At 39.9% G+C, this 26,704-nt stretch overlaps 1 protein-coding gene across 1 annotated transcript in view; it reads right to left on the bottom strand.

Moving 5' to 3' along the window:
• Nucleotides 1–1,757: 1,757 nt before the first annotated feature.
• PRMT3 (protein arginine methyltransferase 3) overlaps nt 1,758–26,704 on the bottom strand; it is a 62,329-nt gene continuing 37,382 nt past the window's right edge. The window contains exons 13-15 of the mRNA XM_079308481.1: nt 12,462–12,512; nt 12,181–12,268; nt 1,758–2,389 (exon numbers count right to left, since the gene is read on the bottom strand). Coding sequence (XP_079164607.1) covers nt 2,280–2,389; nt 12,181–12,268; nt 12,462–12,512 — 249 coding nt within the window. The 3' untranslated portion in view covers nt 1,758–2,279. The remainder of the gene's footprint in view (nt 2,390–12,180; nt 12,269–12,461; nt 12,513–26,704) is intronic.

Here is a 26,704-nt window from a genome sequence, read left to right as displayed (position 1 = left end):
CTCTAAGAGAGGCAGGTAACTAAATGCCTCATTTGAATTTCAAAGTTACAGAGATCTATACCCATAGGATATATAATTTAGATACTGCTTAGTTGGGGAAAAGAAAAAAAAAAAAGAATTTGTCACGTAAGATGTTGTTGCTAAAGAAATAAATTCCATGAGGGAAATTTAGACAAGCTGGTGTAACACACAAATGCTGTCAGATGACAAGTGAAATTCAGGGTCTCTACAGCTTACTTTTTTCTTTCTGTTCTCAATACAGAGGCACACACAAAAGTAATACATTTAGGTCTGAAATTATGGCTACCCCAATTGTTAGAAAATACTTAAAAATTTGATACACCAATGACTGATGAACAAGTTGTTCCTACCACCTGAAAAAAATGTTTCCATGAACTATGCAGAATACCAGACATTTCCATACTATTTATTTTTAATTCAGCTACAGATTATTTGCATCTTTGGCCACACTGACCATGTGCTGTAGAATAAAGGATTTGTATGAAGGACTGTTATCTGTCACTGGACAAATTCAAGGGCATTTCTACTCCAAATAGAAATAATAGTTATTTTCCACTTTTCCGCCTCAGATCGAATCATTAGAATTCCTTTAAGTGAGTGTTTATTGATCCTGTTTCCTACAATATTTAATTCTTAGAGTTACAATTAGGAAATGCAAGTAACTGATTGCACTGTCAGATGAACCTCATATTATTCAACCACTAGATTGAACAAAGCCCCCTATATTTGATAGGTTGTTTCCACAGAAAGCTGTGTGACAGTCACCATTACATCAATGTTCACTTGTGTATTTGAAAATCCAGTGCCTTTATTAAATGACCCTCCTCAGGCTTACTTTAATGAAAGTCTTTCCAGAACATTTTTCTTCTGGCCAGATGATACCAAATTCTCTGTTCTCAGCAGAGTTGGTTTTTTGGGGGGTTTTATTTATTTATTTTAAAATAGCATTCACACATTTTCAAGCTTCTTTTAACTTTTACCCCTGCAACCCAAAGCTACATAAACTCTCTACTAGTGCAAGGCTATGCACTGCTTTCCCTTTGCATTCTTTTTCTCCTCTTCTTGCCTTCTACAGCAACATTTATACAAATAAAGAATCTGCAGAAGTATAAAAAAATTCAAATTGGAAGAGCCCTAAATGAGACCAAAATAGGTATGTGTCACCAAGCTAGACAAGTGTTAGCAGCACACAGAGTTATAAACCCATGTTTATAACTGTAGCACATTCCCACTTCTCAGACACCACTGGGAAATAAAACTTGCATCTTTCATTTTTTCTCTCTGTGCAATTGTCTCATTTTTTATGAAGTTTTTTTATAGTAAAGCCTATCCTGAAAACAGATAGAATTTAAGAAGTCTTACTTGCATAAACTGAGGGATCTAAAATCAGCACCTGAGCACTCCTGTAATGTGAGCCGAGCTCCTGAACATCCACATGTTAATCAGGACATTTAAGGATCCTAAAGGGAATTAGAATGAATAACTACATACACACACCCCTTTCTTGAACAGTCAACCCTTGAGTGCCCAGTGTTTCTATAAGAAGCCAAACCAAACTGACCCTTGCAGCAACTGCTTTTGTTTACTGTGTTTTTTCCTGAAGCTGCTAAGATACACAATTCTACCCACCTATGCCCCAACAGGTTAGTAGAGAAAAAAACTGTAGTCACAAATAAATGAGCCATCACAGGATAGACAGAATTTCCAATTACACAGAACACAAGGAAAGCAGCAACTGCATTATGTATTGCGCTAGGTTTATTTATTTAGACAAATGTAACTGAAATGTGTACAACTTTTAAATTGCAGAAGTGTAGTAAAAATTCCATCTTTGTTGCAATCTTGCAGTTGGAATTACAAAATTATTCCCGCTGGGATTTTCCATCTACTGTTGAGGTGCACTGACACATGATTTAGCTGCTTCTTTCATAAAAAAATACTATACAAGGATTTTGCCAGTGGAAGAATAAAACATTGTTGAGAGATCATATTTATTTTTCCTTACAGCAAGACTTTGGCTCATATTTTCTCACCTAGCAGTCTCAGGTAACCCAAACCCATCTTTCTTGCTTTCCTCACACCATGTGAAGCAGCAGAATCTGATTTTGTTGTAAATCTCAGTTCTAGGTAACTTTTCTGGATTCTTGTGTGTGCACATACACACAAACTCGAGAGTTTACCATTTTTGGGTATTTCAGAACAGTTATCAGCAGTGAAATGCAGCATTCAAATTGAACCGCTCCCAGACATGGACAGTTTCACTGAAGGCTGTAGGTCTGCTGTGTGTCCTTCACTGAGAGGGTGATGAAGAGGGACCGCGGATCCTTTCTGTTTTTGCGGACTGTGATCTTTCCTCTCAAGGCTTCTCCTGAAAAAATAAGAAGGGAATTGCCCTGGTCACAGTATTGAATCACTCACAGTAACAACAAAGATGCATTGCATCTACTCTGCATGAGAAGCTGTTCCCAATTAATGAGAATTTTAAAAGTCTACAGAAGTTTAAGTTTTAAAAGCTCTTGACACCAAACCTAAGTCAAAATAACTGTTGATAAACCTGGAGAGGTGCTGAGTTGTGGCTGATGCTTCACTTCTCAGAGGTTCACCCAAATTACTGATATGACAAATATTTCAACTTGTGGCTGGGAAAAACCACTGTATCCCTTGTATACACTCACCATCTTGGACTAAAACCATGTATCCACAAAAGCCTATTCCCTTCCTGCTGCATGGGTCATGTGCTCTGTATTTGCACTGCATTTCATTTAAGTTCTGACCAGGTATTTTTTTATCTGGCAGGAAAACTACCGCAGAAGTTTTTGTGGCATTTCAAGTATATACATTATTAATTGCAGGTTTTGTTTTACAAAGTGTCAGTATCATAACAGTTGATAGGTATGTTCTTCAGTTACACCCAGAACAAATGCTTCTACACAGAAGGCAAAAACATAATGTCAATTTCCTTTCAGTCTTTACTAAGACCTTTCATTTAAGGAATATTTGTAAATTAGGATTATAGGACCCACAAAATATAAACACATACATTTGCAAATGTGTACATTTAGGAATTCCATTGCTGAGCCATCTCATCCCACCATTTTAAACCCTGAAGAGCTACATCCTCACAGATGATTCTGCTGAACACATAGCAGGCCATGATCCTGCGATCTACAGCAGGAAGTTCCCTGTTACTCTTCCATCAGACCTCCCTTGCCCCATTCATCTTCCCTGTTTACACCAGCCACATCCACTGCTGCTACTTTTACTGATCTTACTGGATCCGAAGTATTTTCCAGCTGTTCATTACTCACTGTGATTTTGAAACCCATTGTTAATATCCTGTTAAAAACCTTTCTTATTGTAAAAATGAGAACAAATAGCAATTTCAAAACTAAACTGGTTTCAAAATCAGGAAGCATTTTGGAGGTCTCAATTTGGCACAATTCTCAGTTGCGTCCACAAACAGTAAACTGACAGAAAGTCCAAATTATAAAATATAAGTGCAGGACATTTTCTTAAAAGTTGCAGCACAAATATCAAATATGGCTTATCAGCAAGAATGGCTGTAGTACCAAGGATCAGAAGAAAAAAAAATTATCATTTTGGGTTTCTTTTTTATGATGTACCAGTTAGCTGGAGATTCCACTATAACTCCTGTGCAGCTTTATTATTTGGAATCAAAAGACATAACACAATGCAATTTGCAGAGAATTGTGAAAACAGTTTCACAGATGATTTAAACAGAGACAGGTTTGCCAGACAAAAGGACAAAAAGAAAAAAGGGCATTATAGTCTCACTCCAGCTAGGGAATTTAACCTGCTTTGAGCACACAGATTTTCAAAACTCCTGCAAAATGACCTATTTGATTTATTTTAACATCCTGTGATAAAAATTCAGTAAGACTAAAGAGCCTCTGAGAACTAAAATGCCATTATTTCAATTAATCCATACTTCAATCTCCCCATTTAAAGCATTAATACGAAACAATAAAACAAATCAAGGAAAAACTTAAATATAATTTCATAAATAGCTGACTTCATAGAACAGAACCCTCAGATTTCGTTTGTAAAGACAGTTAATGAAACAAAGCATTCCATTCATTTTTTTCCCAGCTATTCCTTATGCTGTAACCACATAAATGTGCTTTTCTGAGCAGCCTTTTCTGAGGGCTGAAGCAAACCACAGCGGTAACCAAAAGGCAGTTCTGAAGAATTAATCAATGTCATGCAGATAGAAAATGACGGATGTTTTTCCCCATTCTCTGTCCTAGGAGCTGCCTGGAGGAAGCTGTCTCTGGGACACAGCTGCATCACCTTGCTCTTATCATGCTCAGCTGAATGCAAGCATACCACACAGTGCCATTGCTGTTTGATTAGGACAAAACTGAATCCATTACCATCCCCTCCCTGCATTTTCATTATAGCTGGGGGAGGCTTGAAATTTTCCCCCAAATGGAAAAAGCAGAAGAATTCAGAAATGCTGTGTAAGCTTGGCTAGTACAGGAAAAAATACATCCCTATCTCCATACTGACTCCCTGTCACATAAAGCATGTCTGATTGCAGGCTCTGCAGTACCTATGCTCTGGACACTCAAACCAGTTTATTTTGGTTCTGACTTTTACCACCAGTAAAACTATAAGCAATTGCATCTGTCACTTATGTCTGTGCAATACAATCACACTGGGCCAGCCTGCAGTCTGTGAGCCAAGGAATCTCTCAGTGCAGAGAGCCTCTATCAACAAGAGTGTTCAGGCCCAACAATCATGTCATTTTCAGTCTATAAAGGATTTGATCAAAACCAAATATTCTACACAGTCCCTTGCATGTATATCCATAACATCCACTAAAAGCTTGGAATGACCCATGGCAATGAGCTTGTATTGTGAGGAACTACCTGGCCTTTCAATACAACTTGGTGTCTCTTCTCTCTGATCCCAAAAAAGATTCAGAGTTACCAAAGGCAGCCAGCAATCAAGGTCTTTCAGGTTTCCTCCTTTTCTTCCCCCGGAAGAGTTTTATAAAGCCAGCAGGTAAGAACACAGTACTCAAACCATTATTTATTCTGAACACCATTAAAATTCAGGAATCATACAAAAGAGCTCACTGAAATTGTTTCAGAGAGCTGCTAGAAAACCACAGTGGGCTTTGGGCTAAACACAAACTACTGAACTGTTGGTGAAAAGTGCCTTTACAAATCCCAGTCACAAACCAGCACAATTTGATATCACTCTACGCAACAATGTTGTCCTTACTGGAAGCCGACAATGCAAACATGATCTAGTTTAACTGGACCCACTATCTAACACAACACTGAGCTCTAGTATGCAACAGAAAGAACAGTAAGTCTCAAAAAGCATTACTCTGGGTAGAAAGTGGTTTCCATATAGCACCTGTCTTCTAACAATGAAAAACAAGAAAACATTGAAACTGTTTGCAGTGGGACCAAGAGCATTTCCCTTGAACTCAGGAACTTATCCTTAATCTTCCCATTCATCCTCTTAAAGTGCAAGCACCTGCAGCTGTGCACAGACTGCCACCTTCCTCTCTGGCCACTTCTCCTACTGAATCTCCAAGCCAGTGTGATAGAACAAGCAGTTTCTGCTCTGAGCAGCAGCCACTGCCTTTTGGTATCATCCATCTGATCTATGATACCTTCTGGGTTGGCTACTTTTATCAACTACTTGCCAACGCCTTTCTGTTACATCACTGTTCAACCTCTGCTGAAACTATCCTGAAGTTCTGTCTTCTCCATGTATGCTCTGAGTATATTCTCAGAGTTTTTGTACCGAATTGACATGTTTCAACTGCTCAAGACAACCCAGGAATGAGGCTGCTGCAAAGAAGTCAGCACTGCCAGCTGAGCAAGGCAAGACAGGCTTGTGTGGCTGCCTAATGTAATGTGTGTACACTACAGGTGATGAAGACCCCTAGACAGCTCAGGCACCACAGAGAGCTGCCACAGGGAATGATGAAGATCAGGTCCTCCACAATGTAGAGCTAGAGTGGTCAAACTCACTTACCTAGAACTGGCTTAATTCACCATTTTTGTAGTGGATTTTCTAAACTGCATAGCCTTGGCCCAAGCTTTCTCTCAGCAGTGTGACAAAATTCTGAGAAAACCAGATTGTTGTTGCTGTTTGAACTTGTGCTGGTTTGACAAAGACAACCTACAAAAGTAATTTTTTCTAAGAGGAGCACCTAGTCTTCCTCTATGTCTCACAAAAATCAATCAGCGATTGGTTTTGAGAACTGACAACTGGTTAAACCATTGTGGGAGATGAACATGCCTCTGTGCGATTCACATTTTGAAACGAAGAAACTCTGGGAAAGTTCTCTTTCCTTTCCGGCCTCAGTACAGGTAACACGGCCCGGGCTCCTCTGCGCGGCTGATGGGCCTGGCCGGGCTCTGATGCCCAACTCTGTTTTCAGCCAGGGCCCCGACAGACAGGGGGAGGGGAGGGGAGGCACACGCAGCTGCCAAGATCCTAGTCCCACTTTCCCCCCTAGCCCGGCACTGCAGCTCTTGCCCTGCTGTCGGCCCGGAGCGGCTCTGGGCCGGCTGGGCCCCATTCCAGCAAGGGCAGTCATGCAGCCAGAGCAGCCACCACCACCTCTCTCACTGGGCCCCTGCTATCCTGGCCCAGCCCCCAACGGGACCCAAAATACTCAACCCCAACTGCTCCAGCTGCTGCCCGGGCAACTAAATCTTTCACTGCCCAGAATGAGACTTGCGGACACATTGTTCTCCCTCCTGAGTGAAAAAGACCAAGATGAAGATAGCACAGAAACAGCATGAAAAGACTGAGGTGAGACAACGAGAAAAGTCAGGTCCCAGATGATGGAAGGAGAATTGTGGACTGAAATTTCTCTTTTGTTAAGCTATGGAGAAGAGACTCTTGTTTCCCTATAACACTTAAAGATGCATTACGGGGTGGATAAATGTTCTAACTCTAGATATGAGCAGAGGCATTTGTGCTAGAGCAAGCAGATGTTGAAATGGCTGTGATCCCATAAGTCTGAACAGAGAGGAGGTGAAGACCCCTGCTGCCCCCCAGGGAAGAAGACAACAGACCTCTGCTTTCAAAGATGAAGAGACCTTTAGCTGCAACTGTTATAATCCTTAAAGTGTACCCCATAAGTTGATATGGTCCTCAGTAATAGTTGCGGGAAGACCGTTAGTCAAGGAAGAGATTTTTTTACGTAGTGATCAGAATTCCATTCTCCCAGACAGCTGATCACCATGACATCGAGGCCACAAGAAAATTGTTTCTTGTGGAGAAATCTCCATAGACTGAAGTGAGAAGTCTCCTCTCCCAAGTAAATTGATGCTTCCACCTGGCTGAACTAAAACTGCGACAGACCCATATTCCCAGAATGGTCATCTGTGTCATCAGTCCATCCAAGTTTTCCTGTCTAAATATGGAATTTCTATTATCTTTCAATGAGACAGAACAGCTAGAAGAAGAGATTCTCTCAATTTAGTGCCCTGAAATACATACCTAGAAATGTTTCTGAAAAGTCAGCAGGATCATTTTCAAATGGAGATTTTGATAAATACAATGTAAGACTTGCCAGACTTAGTGTGACCTCAAAATTCAGGTTTTAATATTCACTAGATTTTAAAAGCCAGCATAATTTTTGGAGGTGCCACTTGTAAATAAACAAGAGACAGATTACAATAGACACCATGTTGGAGCTGTAGACAGGCAAAACAGACACTAAAACCTCAATTAGGAGCCAAATTATCCAACTGGGATGCACAATATTGAAGTATTTCAGTATAGGATCAAAACATTCAGACAGATTAATCATGCTAGTGTTGTTTTCCTACTTTTAACAGTGGTGTCTAAATAGACAAATCAACATTCTTTCAGTTTGTAAATTTACAAACAGCTTTCTAATTACAGAGATTGGGGAGCTAAAGATAATCAAGGATTTTACAGGAGCTTAGTCACGTGAGTTCTGCTACAGCTTTGCTGTACTAGCCCCTTTAATACCACAGAAAAACAAATCAAGGTTTTATTTTCACTGGAAGGCAGCATCAAGAACACACAATAGTGACAATTGGCTCTTTTATTGCTAATAGAATTTGCCTGCGTACCAGGCTAGGTTTTAACTTATTTTAAAATAATTTTTCTAGGCATTTGATTCATTGAAATTGAAATTCAATGAGATTGAATTCAGTAAATTCTTGGAGCAACCAAATGAAAATGACATAATTTTTTTGCTCACTTAGCAGGAATATTTCAACAAACAACAAAAGGAAGAGACTCATTTTCGGACCATTAGGGAGAAAAAAATACTGCTTTGGCATCTCAATTTCAATCTTCAAAACAAAGAAATGTTCAAGCTATTAAAAGGGCTCTATGAGAAGGCTGGTACTCTGTAGGGAGTCTACAATACATCACTGTTTTGTCTGAGAAAACCCAGGATATATTGCCTCTTTCTTTAATTTTAATTGCTTGCTAAACAGCTAAAACATATCCAACATGCTGATGCTACTCTGTTTTACTTGACTGAAAATCAGTTTCAAATCTCTTGTCACAGTCCATGAAGAAGAAAACTGGTTTTTCAGAACACGAATAGTAGGAGGCTATCCCCCACTCACACATTAAATCTAAATGAAATTAACAGAAATTAGCCATTAAATATATCCATTTGCACATATCCATTATATACAAATCTACCTACCACAGTTATCAAGCTGAAACACAGTGGCAAATAATCAGTATTAATTAGGTGCAGATTTTCTTGCCTCACTGTCCAGACCTTTGGACCCAGAATTAACCTCTCCCACTTCATCCCAGAGATGTGCAAACATTGTACATGGAGTTCAGGCTGCAGCAAGACCAGCAAAGGAGACAGGATGAGCTCCAAGACCCATCCTTTGGCTTGCAACTGCTTGATTCTGCTATTATCGGAATAGATCAAAACATTCAGTCCTTTTTATGGCTGTGAAAATAGATCTATTTTTACAGCAAATATGCTGGCATCAAACAGCTGAGAAAATCAGCTAGTTCACACTGCAGAACAAAACAATTTTACTATGGCATAAAGGAGCATTTTCCAGTTAAATACCCAGCAGGTTTGGATATCTGTAAGCTCAACCTCTTTTACAGAGAAAAACCAAATACAATCAGTACTTTATTGCCACTCCAGGCATGGCCCCAAAAGCTATAAAGCATCTGATAAGGGACTTTCTGTCAGCCTTACTATTTTATTTGGAACCAAAAATCTGAGGGAAACATTTTTCTTCAGTGGGGAAAAACAGCCACTGCCCTGCCTGAAAGGTACTTTCAAAACAAGAAAACATTTAAATGTATTTTCCACTAGCAAATTCTTCTTTCACAACCTATTAAAAAGCTACAAGCAAATGCCACCATGGTAACACTGGTCAGATTATTTTAAGACTCAAATTGCATTATTTCTGTTTACTTACCAATATTTACTAGAAAAAAAATTGTTTATCTTATCTTTTCCAACCTAATGATATGACTGTAATGATTTTATGAATATATTTAGTCAAAAGTGAATATTCTTTGCAGTTTCTCCCATTACCATATTGTATTTCTGAATCTAAGAATTTATACAGATGAATACTGGTAAACATGGGGATGGATGTAAAGGCTTCAAATGATGCAAATGTGTTTAATCTAATACAGTTACTTTTACTTCCAGTTAACTTGCATTGAGGAAAGCCCTTCTGAAGACACGGCTTCCCTAAAAGATCAGTGTACTCAGAGTGGAGCTCAGTTGAACGTGCCAGGCTGAATGAGAAATGGTAACAAGCTAATTAATTAACAAGTGGGACAAGAGAAACAGCTGGAAATGCAAGATGAAATATTCTGCAAAATGAGCTTGAACTGTTTGTTTAGTTGAGAAAATGGAAAGACTGAAGAAACAAAAGTATTTGCCTAACCACAAATTATCAAGATGAATATTCAAGTCACTATTTACACAAAGAAAAGAATATCAAGAGGAAAATAGGGAAATCTGTACTTATAATAACATGTCTTGAGGGAAAAGATTTTTGGAACAAAGAAGGAGAAAGATCAAAGCCAAACAGAATGGCTTTTCAGAAAAATCACATAAATTAGCATACATTCCCATATACATATCAGGACACACCTTCTGCTTGATGGACTTATGTCAATAAGCAACAAATGTCCCACAGAAATTAAGACTGGGATTACAAAAGAAAAGGAAATTACATCAGGAGTTTCTCTCAGAATCTTCTCTAGCACTAGAAGCAGAAGGCAACCCTAGATTTAAGTGGTAATTTCATGTAAGATATAAAAGCAGACAGAATAGGCAAAAGGATGGGAAAGGGGAACTCAATTACAAAGAGGAGACAGGCATAAAGAAAGAGAAACACAGCTGGAACAAGATTTGTTAAGGGAATAATGTTACGAAATGTGAGCCAATAAAAAGGAAGGAAGGAGTTACAGCACAAATGATCTTGAAGGTCAGGTTGGTTGTGTTCAATGCTTCAGAGAACATTTTTTATCCAGTTGCCTTCAGAAAGTCACCACACCTCAACCAGAACTCTAGGCTGGGGTACACCTCCCAGTAATTTCACACAGTTGAAAAATGTCAAATGATCTCTGCAATATGAAATAATGTGCATATTTTAACAAATGTCATTGCACTTAAAAAAAATTCACTCTATGACTTTGAGATAAAATGAGTAGCAGCAAGGAGAGCTTAGCCTTGTCTAGAAAGAAAATCTGAAGAGAACAGAAGCCAAGCAAGTATGAATGCACCAAACCACAGAAGTGACAGGACCTGAGAAAGTGCAAATAAAAATTGTTTAAGAATACAAAGTCAAAGCATGAAAGACATAAATTATTTGTCAGATATCACAAACCTCAGTGCCTCCAAAAAAGAAGCTCCGGGTAAAATGTTGTTAAGTCTGGTAGTTGGAAGAGGCAACTACAAAAGCAATTAAATTGAGTGCAGAAGCACCCACACAACTTTTTCAATGCTTTGCCCCCAATATGTCTGATCTATTTACAAACTGTTCAGGTCAGGGCCATGTGTTACCATGAGTTGATTAACAGACCAGCAGAAATGAGCCCCATTCTGAGGCTCCTCCTTTGGTCCTGCTAGTCCATAAAGAAAAGGAGCCCTCAAAGACAACTGATTCATCACTGGGTGAGAGTTCAGCAGTGGTGAGCAAATATCTAGTGGCCAAATGGACACAAATAAAATAATAGCATAAAAATGTAACTACTTCATTTCCTTGGATTATAAAAAGACTATGAGAGTCTGAAAGAAAGTTCTACAGGAGTAAGAGGTTAAGACTTAGAATTATTGACCTGTTGCATGTCTATCCTCTTGCATGACCATTCTATGAGGGTCATGGATATACTTGTGTCTATAAAGCAAGGAACATTTGAGTACTTGTATAAAATGTACTTTCAAGACTTCACAAAGAGAATAAAACCACTAACAAGCATTACTTTATAGATTCAAAACCTCACCTCAACAGTTTATTATCTGAATTTTGCTTATACCTGATGACAACAAAAACTTTTTTACTTGCATCAAATTCAAGGTAAAACTTAGTGCTGTACTTAACCATTTTATAAAAAGGTACAGTGTATCAAACGAACCTATTAAATTCTTAAATGGCTCACATTCATGGCTGTGAGTTCTTTAAAACTATTTTGCATTTTCAGAGTAACCCCACCATGGCAGATACAACCCATGCATATATTCGCGATCCAAATACAGGACAGTTTAGGAGGGCTACAAGGTATCCTGTGCAATCACTTGACAAATCTGATACTTCAGAATACTAGCAATGTCAAATTAAGAGGATGCCAAGAGCAGTGTTCTGGTCTTACAGTTTTCTCTATCAGAAATGTTTTGATACAGAACTTTTCTCATCAAAATTCCAGTATGGAGCTATACAAGTATAAGATATATGCCCCCTTACAAAATACTTATGCATGCATTTATGTGTAATTTTAAACAAGAATTTTGTATACAGATACTTCTCAGCTTCAATGAGACGAAAAAATTCCTTCAACAGCAGCTGAAAGATTTATTTGCTAGTTCTTTTTGACACGTCATTTTTGAAGTATTTTATATCTGGATTTAATGGTAACAGCACCATAACGCAACCATTTTTGTACCCCAACTGAATTTAAATATACCTGCTTCTACAGGAATTGGCTTCTCCAGGAGAAAAACTGTCTGTTTCCAGTGTGTTTTGGTACACTGGGGACCAGTTGAAAACAAGACCTGCAACAGGAAAGTTCAAGAGTTTGATTAAAAACAACCTTTTTCATATCACACCACATCAATCAATTACAAAACACAAATTCATATGAAGTCTTTGCTACAGCAAAATAGACTCACTGCCAAACACCCAGAGGCAAAATAAAATCAGCATCTCCCAAAGATATTTTTAAAATGCATAACCCCAAATACTCACCTTGTAGTTGCAGCTCTTCTCAAAAAATACATCAAAGTAACCAGCAATTGCCTATAAAAAATGAGGCGAAAATGTAAATACTGTAACAGAGTAATAGTGACACTCAAGAAAAATTCTGTAATTCATATATGCATTTATTGGAATTTCTACTCCTTTTCCAGTGTTTCCAAGAAGAACAAGATTATATTTATGCTTTCAAGTATGCTAGAAATCCTAGGGAAAAGAAAAAAAAAAGCTGCCATTACAGCTTTGCTCTGAGAATATTCAGCCCACTGCAACTGCACTTTATTACACATCAGATTTTAGTATGAGTTTCCAAAACAACCCACATGCATTAACTGCAACCAGAACCATATGTAAGAAAACAGTCTTTCAGATGTGCAAACCCACAAGCACAAAACTCAGTCCTTGTCTTGTCCATGACTCAGTAAACATGCACCAAGTAAAAGACATTCTGCATGATTTGTTCACTCACAGTGTGGCTAAACAGAAATGTCCACAGAAGCTCCCTGTGAATAGAGACAGAGCACAACAAGGTGGGGCATGATTTTCTTCCTCTACTACACACACAAATACGGAAAAACATTCACAAATGGTTCCTGCTGGACATTCCAGCAGCAAATAGTTTCTAATTGTAACTCTCCATATGATTCCTTCTCTGTCCCTCCTGCCACCCCACTCCTAACCTCAAGAGCCTTTCTCTTCAGTGCCCAATTCATTAGTGGGACTTTTCTTCCAGTCTGAATAGGAAAAGAAATAATAGAGTAGTTTGGGTTGGAAGGGGCCTAAAAGATCATCTTGTTCCAGCTCACATGCTGTGGGCAGGGACACCTTCCAGCAAGCCAGGTTGCTCCAACCTCATCCAACCTCACTTTGAACACTTCAGGGTTGGGGTAGTCATAACTTTTCTGGGAAACCTGTGCCAGTTCCACACCACCCTCACAGGGAATAATTTCTTCCCAATACTAACAGATATAAAATGTTCACACACAAACCAGCACAGTGACACTATTAGTCATTCAGTATTTTAATGCTGTACTGTTTTTTTGACAAGAAATGACTTGTGAGAGCCCCAGAAACCCAAATAAACAATTGGAAGATGCTAATACAACATTCACTTCAGTTTCACCTGTGAAATCCTGTCCATGCTCACCTTTAGCCTTTTCACGAGACAGCAGAAAGCAAATAAAGCACACAGAGCCTGGTGCCAAGGCAGTTGTGCTTTTCTATCACATCAGCCTAAAGAAATGACCCAAACAGAGCTTTTGAGTAACCACAGCAAGCTGAAGTTACTCAGCTGGGGACTTCCTTCTCATCCCTGCCATAGGAGGAAGTGACTCTCCCCACACCAGCTGCATTCAAAGTATGAGCCAATGCAATGACAGCAAGCCTGTTGCATGAAAACCTACTGCAAACAACCTATTGTAACATCTCTCTAGGGTTTTTCTCCTATCCAGGACCAGGAAACTCGTTCTGAAAAGCTAAAAAGGACAATTTCTACAGCACACCCTTCATATAGATTCACACAAAATAGTCACAGAAAAAAGTAAAACATGCTTACAAAATTAGGGTATAGGGTTTTATCATTATGAAATATATAACATGAATAAGTAATTCTCATGTTTTTCCTCTCTAGTCTAAATCCAAAACAGATATTGCCAACACAATGAAGAATACAATGCATTAAAACAGTAAGCTATGCTAAAGCACCTGCTTTTCAACGAAGACTCCAGATAAGCCTGGCAAATTCCAAATTCCAATGTGGCTAAAGAGTTAAAATACAAAACAAACTGTGGAGACACTGAGAGCCCTTAATGAAAAATGAGCATCAGACAGTGGAAAGAGCCACTATTCCAGCCCTTTACTAAAGTCCTATCACTCAATCTGAGAATCTCATTCCCAAGTGAATTGAAGCCTTGTCTCTAATATGCCTTTTGAGTAAAGACTGAGAAGGTTTTGACAAAGTTCTATTGACCCATCAGACTACTTTTATTGATGCACAATCTTTTCTGGACATTAGTCACAGATCTACCAAGTAATATAAAATATTTTTCAACCATCAGCTCAATACTGCTGGCATACTTAAAATAAGACCTAGAACATGATTACTGCAGGGAAACAAGGTTGTGAAAACAAAAATACACTGAGGAGAAAAAAAAAGCCCAGCTTCCAGAGAAAACGAGACAATCAAGCTACATATTGGATCAAAAAGCCAAAAGTTCCAGGCAGACAGACCATAGCTAAGGTAGATGCAAGTATCCATACACTTGGTAACAAGGGGTGAGGAAAACACATTACCTGCTACCCTGAGAAAAGGTTCCAGAGAACCTTTTTCTGGGGTCAAGTTCATGTTGAAAACAAACTCAGTTACAAGCAACGAAAGTGTTCCTGCTGCCTCCCCTGTGTAAAAGGTAACAGGACTTGTATCTTTTGTAAATGACTAGATAAATAACTATTTTATTCTTTACAGTATCAGTGGTTTCCCTAGCTGAAACAACCTGAAACACTGACTTTGAATAGCTAATCCAGAGTAGCAATAATAACTGTATCACATCACAAAGATTGTCTTAATCAGAGCTCCAGGGATAACAGAGAATAAGAGCTCTACATTGATCCATTAATTTCTTCTTGTTATGTTCTAAAAGGGGTAGGTGTCCCTTCAATATTGAGCACTGAAATAATCATTGAACCTAAAGAAACCAAAAATAGAAAAATATTGCTCAAGTCCTTGAAGATATGCTCCTGTGAACAGCTTTGGGCATTTCCCAAAACTGTCAGTTAAAATTGGGCAGTGGCGGCACCACAAAAACTGAAACACACACACACTCTGGTGAGTTTTGTCAAGAGACAGCCCCAGCCCTGTTCAGCTGAACAGAAAGTCTATTTTTTAAGTTAAATACGTTGAGGGAAGAGTTTGAATGATATTTTGAAAACTAACTGTAAGAGCTCATACTGCAATTGAGAAATCTAATGAGTATCTTTCATCAATAATTTTCAAATGTTTTTGAGACAACTAGAAGAACCAACCACATACACACTTGGTTTAATAATTTTCTCTCTGAAATTGGTTACAACGATGTCATTTGTTTTTACCAACAGTGTAATCTCCATCTCTCATATTTTAAACCTTTGAGAAAACAAGAAGTCTAATACCAAACCCAGCAGTTACTGACCACCTGCAAAATTTGTCTAATATTCCCTATGACAGCTATATACAAGCCAATTACAGCTGACGAAGTACAAAAAGTAAAAAAGCACTGAATAAATATAACCCACTTTGATGTACATGGCTTACCCTTCTAAAATAAGAAACTGAAAACATTTAAACCTGCTGTTAAACAGAAACACTTATATGCATATATCCAGGGAAGAATATCCATCTCAACTCTATGCAAAGCCTCCCAGTAACTCCAGCCTACATTAACTCTGTGCTTTTCCTCTCCCTGATTTCATATGGAAGATTTTGTGTGATAGATTCATGTGTTGCCCTGCCAGTAACAACACTTTGAAAGGCACTCAATTTATCCAAATTAGACATTATTTTCATGAAGTAAGTTCAGTTTTATTTCTGGACAGACACCCTGTAGGAGGTATTAAATTCACCAGGTGTTCTCAAGAAACGAATTGTTTTGTATGGTCCTCCACAGTTTGTGTACATTCATATATGCTCATTCAAGCACAATGCTATGCTTAAAATTTTAATTATACTGTCAGTGTTCTAACATCTTTCTGCTTTTGAGCTGTTTTGTCACATTTTGTCTGCCCAAAGAAATCTCAAGCCAGCTACACTGACACCTACAGACTCCTTACAAAGAGCACACCCAGCCTTCCTAAATCCTGCCAGGTGATTCTGTAAAACAACACAAGAAAGACTTTGGGATACTGGAGATGCTTCACAGAAAGGAATGGAGCTGAGGCAGGGTCTAGAGCCCAAATCTGATGAGGAAGAGCTGAGGGGCTTGGGGGTGTTCCACTTGGAAAAAAAGGAGGCTCAGAGGATACATTCTCACTCTTTAAAGCCCCCTGAAAAGAAACCTTGAGAAATTGGCCTCAAGTGGCACCATGGGAGTTTAGATTGGATAAAAGGAAAAATTTCTTCACTGAAAGGGTTGTCAGGTATTGGAACAGACAGTCCACAGTGGAGCCACCATTTCTGGATTGGTTTAAGTGATGTGAATGTGGCACCAGGGGATATGGTTTAGTGCTGGACTTAGAAGTGCTGGATTAGAGGTTGGACTCAATGATCTTGAAGGTCTTTGCCAATCTAAAGAATTCTATGTACGCCTCTGGAAAAGTACTGAAGGATATAAAGACACAACACAGTTCTAATTATTTGTCCTCTCTGTGTTTTGCAAAAAAAGGTTTGATGTAAACCATTAGAATCTTTGCCTTTACATGAAGCAGTGAAAGTCACAGAATATTCTGGGTTGCAAACATATAAGGATCACTGAGTTCACGGCCCATATGGGATTGATCCCTCAACCATGGCATTATGAGCACCATGCTCTGACCAACTGAGCCAATGGTTGAGTCTTCCTTGACAGAGCTCTTAAAAACTAAAGTCTCTGACAGCATTACACAGGTCTGTTTCAACACACTCCAAAAAACCCTAAATCAAAACAGCCACCACCACTCTCAAGCTGTATTAGTGTAAGCACTGCATCACTTCAGAAATTATCTGGTACCCCACATTGCTGTATAGGGAAAAAGGAAAAAATGTAGAAGCAAAGTGCACGCAGATGATGCTTTCTTCAATTTTATGTACAATCACTAGTCCTGTGCATTTAAAAACAAGATCTCACAAATCTAAAAACTGACAAAATTGAAGTTGAAATACTTGGTAATAAAAAACTAGCTATAATATTGTGGGCTTGTTTACTATCTTCTTTTAAGGAGCTTACACCTTCCCTTCTTTCTTTTTGTAACTTGTTGGTGTTTCATGCTGAAATGCACTACCATACATCTTTTATGTTTAAGTGCTCTTCAGAGAAACACTTCTGTAAAAGTAAAGTTCAAAATATTTTCCCTTCATTTCACTTTTGGACACTATCCCAAATTGGAGTAGCTATAATTATCACAAGCATCTATCAAATATGCAACACTACAAAGAAAGCGATTTCCAAGGTCTACAACTTGAAGGAAGATTCGGTCCTCCCCTCTTGTGTAATTTATTATATGCAGCAAAATATAAGAAAAAAAATATCACAAGCAGCAGACTAGAAGCAATCACAAACACATGCATATTAAAATGAAATATAGGGCTGGCCAGAATTTCATTAAAGGTGACATCTTTTTTTAAGAAGTCAAACTAAAAAAAAGGAGCAAGCAAATAACTTCCCCATAAATTCTAAATTATGCTTTAAAACTACTGCCTTGGATTCTTCTTCTCTTAAATTTTTTTAAGCATAATGATAGCTGTTATTTCTTCAACTGCAATTTCTCTCATCCTTTTGCTACACCTTTGGCAGCTTATTTACAACTTCACCTACAACTAATCTGTAAGAATTTAAATCTTCTCTGGAAAAATCTTTCAAGTGCCAGTCTTCTGAATACCATGAAAGAGGAAAACAAAAAAAAAAGACTTCTAAGCTGGTAATAAATAACTACAACTCCAGCCTGACACACACTCGAGCCTCAAAGGACAGTAAATTTTAGGAAATATTACTAAATAATATTCTTTCTGTTCTCAAATTATGTGCCAGGAGAAAAGTCAAGGTATGAGGACTAGAACTCCAACCCCAAAACAAAGCAAATATATTTACCCAGGGAATTAAGGGGGCCAAATAAGGAATGAAGGAAACATTAAGGATTAGATATACATTAATAGATAAACGTTACTGAGACTGCAGAGCAATGTCCTACAAAGGTCAATAAAGAGTTCCCTCAACTAAGAATAATAATATCAAATTAAATATTAAATATTAATTAAATATTAAATTAAATTAAAATAGCAGCCACAAACTCCTACCCAGTTTTGTCGACTTCTCATTTTGATGAAGAGTTCATGTAGCTTAAAGTTTTCATCCATTACTGAGGGTTTGTAAGGTGTCCATGCAAACATATGAAAAGCCTGTAAACTAAGCAGGTCCTCCCAGTAAGATTCACTTGTCTTCAAACTGTTTTTCCTCCCTCCTTGCTAAATAATTTCAAGACTATTTTTCTCCCCATTTAATCATGTAACATGTACCAAATATAATAAAAGCACAAAAAGCTTTTACATATAATAAATGAGTATTAGTATACACTATTTAAACTCTTCCATTCAGAGCCTATAGCTGAAATGCAAGAAGTCTAAATTTTAATTAAATTATATGTATCTGAATACTAAGGCCTTTTTCCTAAAGAAAATGGCTGACTGTAAATGCAGCATTTTAACAGGACAAAACAAATGAGACTGTTCCCTTATGAGAAAAAGGCAGCCTTACCAATTCACATAGGAACAAGGAAATTAAAAATTATCATCATCACGATCACCTACAGTGAGTAATTTATCATTCTTGCTCTTCACTAGTATCATGTTCCAACAGTGAGTGGCTACAACAAATACAATTAGACAGCTGGCCACAGAAGTGGGAGATAATGTGCTTTTGATGGAGTTTATCCAGGCATGGAGATGGAATGTTTGTCATCCATGCATCAGAGTTGCTGTGTTTTTATTGCAGGGAAAAAAAAAAAAAAAAAACAACCAAAAAAACCCTGGCAATTAAAACCCAGCAATTTTGTGTTTTAAAGAATAATCTGGACATCACTGCAGAGGAGGCTAGAGATAAGTAAACAGATGAGAGGGACAAAACCTGCTTTGTAACATAGTAGAGCAATATTTCCTTTACTCAGAAATAAAGCGTTCATTATAGGTTTAACTATGGTACCCAAACCAGATTTCCAACTTCTAGCATAAAAATTTAAATTTTCACCTAAGGTTAGAACCAAAGATTCATATAGTAATACTTCTTGTTGGCTTCCAAGTGGAAGACCAGATATTAAGAAATGAAACTGCCCAACATCTAAAAAATTTTAACAAGCAAAGATTTTTTCTCTATTTGACTCAATCTCCTTTTTTCCTCCTGAAAGCTTTAATACATCAGTCACGTCCTCTAGTTCATTATCCTTCTTTCACCCCCTTCCTCCCTCCCACTTTTTATGCACATCCCCTGCTCTTTGACAAGATCTCCTGGGAGCAATGAAGAGATACTGCCATTTTCCTCTCAAGGGATATTGTTATTCAGCTAGGAAAGATCAACCCTGATGGACTCACAGGGGAAATGCTTGCAAACAAAAGAGAAAGTTTGTCAATTGATTTCTATACTAAGGGTAATCACCATTATATTTTATCTCAAAAGCTCACACAGTGATCAACTTAGAATACAGTTAATGGAGTATTTTTCTAGCAGCATCTACTAACTGGTATTTGCCAGATGTCTCATTAAAATCAGCAGTGACAAACCCTAGCTCTTTATTAGGAAAATGCAGTTCTGCAGGCTAATTTTTTTTTTTTTGCTATTATCTTTGTAGGACTGAAATAAAGTCAACTTGCAATAAAAGTACTTTGGAACCATTTTATATAATGATTCCATGCAAGCATTTCATGCTTTGAAATCTTCAATCTTTGAAAGCTAAAATAATGATATATAAAATTAATGCTAGGAAATGCTTCTTTGTGGCAAAGCATGTGAGGAATGAAGGAAAAATTAACAGAAGCAATATATTCTGAGAAAAAAAGCCTTAACATCCCCACCCTGTCTCAGGACTTCTACAAGACTAACCAGTACATAAAGGGTCATATTGAAAATGTTTATTTTTGCTCCATCATTTTGTACTTCTTCTGTGTATTACAATTTTTGTTGAAGACTTATTTAATTTCATGAATATCTGGGAGAAAAAAAAATATTTAGAGCCTTAATAATTTTTTAAGGCTATGACTCAAATATTACAGGAGCACCTACAATACACTCAAGATGCACCTATAGTAAGACATGAGGCTCACCTCTTATGAGCACGACCTAGCAATCTGCTAGGGGGTTTTTTGGCCACATAAATGTAGGAGAGTAGTTTCAAATAGGTGGAAGGATGAACAAATCAGATGCGCCAATGCTATCCTCTTAGTTTTGTGAACTGCACAGCTTTTCTATTTAACACAAGCTCACCATGATGGCTGGGCATGAATGTCCTTAGTACATTCATCCAAACCCAAAAAACAGTCAGCTGAGGAAAAACTAAGGACAGATTTTAGAGCAATTTAACATTGTTTTTACATGGGCAGATAGTGATATGACAAGGGGGAATGGTTTTAAACTAAAAGAGGAGACATTCAGATTAGTTATTAGGAGAAATTCTTACTGTGAAGATAGTAAGGACCTGGAACAGGATCCCCAGAGCAGCTGTGGATGCCCCATTCCTGTTGAATGTTCAAGGTCAGGCTGTGTGGTGCTTGGAGCAACCTGATTTAAGGGGTGGAATCCCTGGGCATGGCAGGGGGTTGGAACTAAGTGATCTTTAGGGTCCCCTCCAAGTCAAAGCATTCTATGATTTTGCCACAGAACCATGAAGTTCAGTCTATTCTGCCTGAGGGATCCTGGGGTGTTCCAATCCATAACCAGAGCAAATGTGGTAATGAGTTGGCCAAAAACTGCAATTATGGTTCTGACTCCTGTCAGCTTTTCCAGCGTCCTGTCCTGTTAGCACAGACAGGGAAAGAGGATGATGGGAGGAAGCAGCAGACTCTGATACGCTTGTTACTTCTAGAGATGCCAGCTAAGAGTTTAGCTCCTCAACATTACATTGCACACTCCAACCAGAAGAGGCCACAGCCCTTTTCTCTAACTACTTGCTAAATTACTTCCCAAGCTCAGCAACAGCAGCCATCCATGTGTGCATTCATTCCATGCTGCCGACACACTTTAGTGTAGGAATGTCTGCCTCACACTACTCTGCATGCACACAGTGCCCTGGGAGGGAGCATGGAAATCCATCCCCCACAGCCAAGGACACTGTAAAACAGGAGCTGGTCTGCAAGAAGATCCCCAGAACAAGTAACAGAAATATGTGTCCCTACATTTTTCAGTTGCCTGGTTTCTAAGCACAGATTATTCAACAGAGACAGTCCTGATGGTAACACTGTTCTGCTATCAGCAAAGTTGATGGCAACACCAGGAATAAGACAACCAAATCTGCTTCCACACTTCTATGGCTGAGAAAAGCTGCTTTGAAATGAAATACAAGCATATGAAGATAGATTTCCAAACTGCTACTTTTCTGGACTATTTTTTGCAAATAAAGCAAAGATATTTTTAAATGTTCATATTTTTAAAACCTCCTGAAATATCCTAAGAGACAAGTACAAAACCCTACAATTTTGGGAAATGTAGGCAATTTTCTCTTTTGGTGCAGAAAGTGGAAAACCAGTAGAACAACAAAAACACATGCAAACAAGAAAAATTGAATTTATTTTCAAAGGACAAACTGCAATCTTAAAGCATCTCTTCAAAAATTTCAACATAAGTAATGGACTTTTACTGTTCATTTACTGCAAGGTTAGGCTGGCTGATATGATGGATGAACTGCCAACCCTCAACTAAACTTCCACAATCCATCATAGAAACTGTGGAAATTTCACTCAAAGTGTCAATAAACCTAAATGATGAAGCGCAAAATACTTTACAACATTCTGATCATTTTTTAGAACTTGCCTTCGCTGCAAAATTTCAGAAACACCGCTCTTCCCCCACTTCCCTCCTTGGAAGTCATAAAATGCAGGTATACATCTTGATTTATATGCCAGCGATGCCACTGAATCATACAACCAAAATGAAGTTTTTGTAAGATCCTAGTGGTGGGGAAAATAATGTTTATAAAATAACCTATTTTACTTTACCCAAACATCAGAAAGATGACCAACATTTTGTAAACATTTCTGTTTAATCAGTTATTCAAATGTAGCTATATTAAGAAAATTAAACCAGGGCTGCAGTGGACCTTGATCTCAAATCAAACCTGACCCTGCCCTGAGGCAACAAGAATTATCCTGTGATACCTTGAAATAGGAGGGGTTTAATTTGAACGCACAGTAAAACATACAGATTTCCATTTAATAAACCCAAAAATGTTAATGTGTATTTACCTAATTGGTGATAATTGATAAATAAATATGAAGTAGTCGTACACATTAATAAATTATGTACACATAATTTATTAAAAATTATTATTTAAACTATGTATATGGGAAAATTTCACTTTTTGACACCAACAGACTCTTATGCAGACTGTTACTCTGTGTTGGGGGTTGAGTGTTTTTCTGTTACTGTGTCAATTGAAAGAATTTTTCCCATTATCATGCCAATGGAGCTGGCCGGGTTACACCCAAAGTCCCTGATGGGTCCAAACAAAGGGGTGGGTGGGGACGGCTGGAAGGGCCTCTGAGGCTTCCGGGAGGGCACTCGCGTTTCCGGCGAGCTGAGAGGAGGACGCCTGAAATTGTTCAGCCACGCGGCCGAGCACAAGAGAGCCAGACCCTCCGTGATCACCTGCCCTGCATCTGCCCCATTCCAGCCTCCTGCCTCTGTGGACACAGCTAATCCCCCGGACACACACGGTGAGCGAGGAGCCGCCGCTGCAGCCATTCCCGCCCGGGACCGGTGTGGCCGCTGCCGGCCCTTCCCCGTCCTTCCTGCCTCCGTTTCCCGCTTGCCTTTTTGGCAGATCCGGGCTCTGGACTAAGCACAGAGACAGCGTGCTTGCATCTAAAGAGACTGACAACGAGTTACCTATTTCGTTCTGTTAGCAATTTTGTATAGTTAGATATATTAGTAAAAGAGCTGTTATTCCCACCCCCCTTATCTCTGCCTCGGAGTCCTTGATTCAAACAATCATAATACTTGAGAGAGGGGAGTGGAACCAAAGTCTCTATTCCAAAGGGAAACTTCTGCCCTTACTGGCAGACACCTGTCCTTTCAAACCAAGACAAATTTTGGCGCCCAACGTGGGGCAGAGGGCACTGAGTTGAGAGTTAACACAGGAATAACAGCTCTCTTAACTGGCAATATGTTGTCTCGTTTAATCTGGTTTGTATTCCATGTAGTCACAGCCACCTCCCTCTCATTTGCAAGCCCTTTTTTAAATTTGGGCCCCCTCACCAAGGTTGCTGTGGCTATTGTCCGATTGGTTTGGTGGATTGATTATGTCAGGAATTCATGGGTTTTTAATTTTTTCTGGGAAGCGGTTGCATGGATCCGGAGCTATCGTACTCTAACTGCGTGTTTCTGGGGCTATTTCAGTAATGGTACTTACTGTGAGATAACGAGTGCAAGGGAAATTTTCTCCCAACCCATCACCCAGTTTTTTGAGGCTACCCCACTGGTTCTCAAGGATTTCAGATCTGTTTCAATTGCCAGTGTTATTATACAGTGGCTGGTATTGCTAGTAGGCTTGTTCTACTTAGCATTCAGAAACAAGGAAATATTGGCTTGGACAACAACTCTGATACCTGCCCCAGGGACTAGGGATGTTGCCCCAGAACCTGCCTCTGCCCCAGGGACTAGGGATGCTGCCCCAGAGCCTGCCCAGGGACTAGGGATGCTGCCCCAGAGCCTGATGCTGCCCCACAGCCCACCGCAGACATGAGCCACCCAGAGTGGGTGGGGCCCTAGTAAAGGATATAGGCCAAATGCTGAAAGAGCAGAGTCAGATGTTAAAGGAGCATAGCCAGATAATGAAGGAGTATTTTTCTCCAGCTGCTGAGAAACCCTGCCCTAAAGAGGGAAAGTCAGATGGTGCTGCAGTGGAACCCGTAGATGTTGTATCTGTCCAAGTTCCAGCTGGATCACAGGAGCAGCCACAGCCAGCAGCAGTTGCTCCTGTGAAAACTAAGAAATCTAAGATTAAAACGAGGCACTTAGATAATGGGGATCAGCAAGGAAGGTCCTCACAACCAGCAAGGGAGCCAGAAGTTGAAATTGTCACCGAGTCCCTCTCATACGATAGTCTCCGTAACCTGCGTAAAGACATTGCTCGGCGGGGCCGTGAGCCTTTTACAACTTGGTTACTCCGGGTCTGGGACCTTACGGGAAGAGGTGTACAACTGGATGGAACCGAGGCCAGGAATTTGGGATCCTTGGCCCAGAATTCAGGTGTGAACCAGATATTCGTAAGGGAGCAAGGCCTCCTTTCCCTCTGGGACCGGCTTTTAATGAGTGTGAGAGAGAAGTTTGTACACAGAGAGAGAATGCAGGAGCACCACCGTAAGATGCGCTAGAAGACCCTTAAGAAAGGGATCCAGCAGCTGAAAGAAACAGCAGAATTAGAGGTACTCTTTGAGAGGGATGGACAGCATGACAATGACCCTGACAAGGTCAAGTGCACAGGGCAGATGTTATGGAATCTGGCAACCTTGGGTCCATCTCAATATACCACCTACATAGCAATGATTAATGCCGATAACAGTCCAAAGACAGTGTGTTCTGTTGCCAACAAACTCAAAAATTTTAAAAGCATAATAAATGGCCCAATGCAGGCTAATGTCTCTGCCGTGGCCAGGGACCTCCAACAGGTCGAAGATAGGATGAGGGATATGAGGGAGGAGATGATAGAAAGAATTGAGGAGGTAAGGAAGATCAGCGTAGCACCAGTACGAGTCACAGGCCCCCAAGTCAGAGCTTCACGTCCCCCAGCTAGGGAGAGAGGGTACACCTCACGAGCTGACCTGTAGTTTTTCCTGCAAGACCATGAGGAAGACATGGGAAAATGGGATGGGAAACCCACTTCTGTCCTGGCAGCACGGGTGCGTCAGCTCAGGGAGGGAAATGCTAACCGAGGGAGCCGCACTAAAATGAAGGTAGCCTCAACCTCCCACAAGCAAGGTGCAGGGTATTACAGCAAGGAGGATGTTCTGTCAGATCCCCTGGAAGGAACCTCCACTATGTATGCCCAGGAAAAAAATAATAAGCAGGGCTAGAGGGGCCCTGCCTCTAGCCAGGGAGAAGCATGAGATGACAGGATCTATTGGATAGTGTGGGTGCGATGGCCTGGCACGTCAAAGTCACAGAAACATAAAGTGTTAGTTGATACTGGTTCACAATGCACCCTGATACCATCAGAACATGTGGGGAAGGTACCTGTTTCCATTGTTGGGGTGACGGGGGGATCACAGGAATTCACTTTGCTGGAAGCTGAGATTAGCCTGACAGGGAAGGGGTGGCAGAAACATCCAATTGTAACTGGCCCAGGGGCACCGTGCATTCTAGGCATAGACTTCCTCAGGAACGGCTACTACAAAGACCCAAAGGAGTTCAGGTGGGCTTTTAAAATAGCTACTGTAGAGACAGAGAGCATTAAGCAGTTGAACACCTTGCCTGGACTGACAGAAAACCCCTCTGCAGTAGGACTCCTGAAAGTGACAGAGCAACAGGTGCCAATTGCCACCATGACAGTGCACCGCCGGCAGTACCGGACAAATCGAGATGCTGTGATCCCCATCCACAAAATAATCCATGATCTAGAAGGCCAAGGAGTGGTCAGCAAGAGCCACTCACCCTTCAACAGTCCTATCTGGCCTGTGCAGAAATCTGATGGAGAATGAAGACTGACTGTGGATTATCGGGCATTAAATGAAGTGACTCCACCGCTGAGCGCTGCCGTGCCGGACATGCTGGAACTCCAGTACGAGCTGGAGTCCAAGGCAGCAAGGTGGTATGCCACCATTAACATTGCAAATGCATTCTTCTCCATTCCTTTGGCATCAGAGTGTAGGCCTCAGTTTGCTTTCACCTGGAGGGGGCGTGCAGTACACCTGGAACCGACTGCCCCAGGGGTGGAAGCACGGCCCCACCATCTGCCACGGACTGATCCAGGCTGCACTGGAGAGGGGTGAGGCTCCAGAACATTTGCAGTACATCGATGACATCATTGTGTGGGGGAACACAGCAATAGAGGTGTTTAAGAAAAGAAAGATCATCCAAATTTTGCTGGGAGCCGGTTTCGCCATTAAAAAGAGCAAAGTCAAAAGACCTGCCCGAAAGATTCAGTTCCTGGGAGTGAAGTGGCAGGATGGACGGCACCAGATCCCCACTGAGGTCATCAATAAGATCACTGCAATGTCCCCACCAACAAGCAAGAAGGAGACACAAGCTTTTCTAGGTGCTATCGGCTTTTGAAGAATGCACGTCCCTGAGTACAGCCAGATTGTGAGCCCTCTCTACCAGGTCACTCGCAAGAAGAACAACTTCCATTAGGGCCCTAAACAACAGCAAGCC

The sequence above is a fragment of the Erithacus rubecula genome (assembly GCF_903797595.1).
Source record: "Erithacus rubecula genome assembly, chromosome: 6".
NCBI lineage: Eukaryota > Metazoa > Chordata > Aves > Passeriformes > Muscicapidae > Erithacus > Erithacus rubecula.
This window is presented reverse-complemented; position numbering and strand designations above follow the sequence as displayed.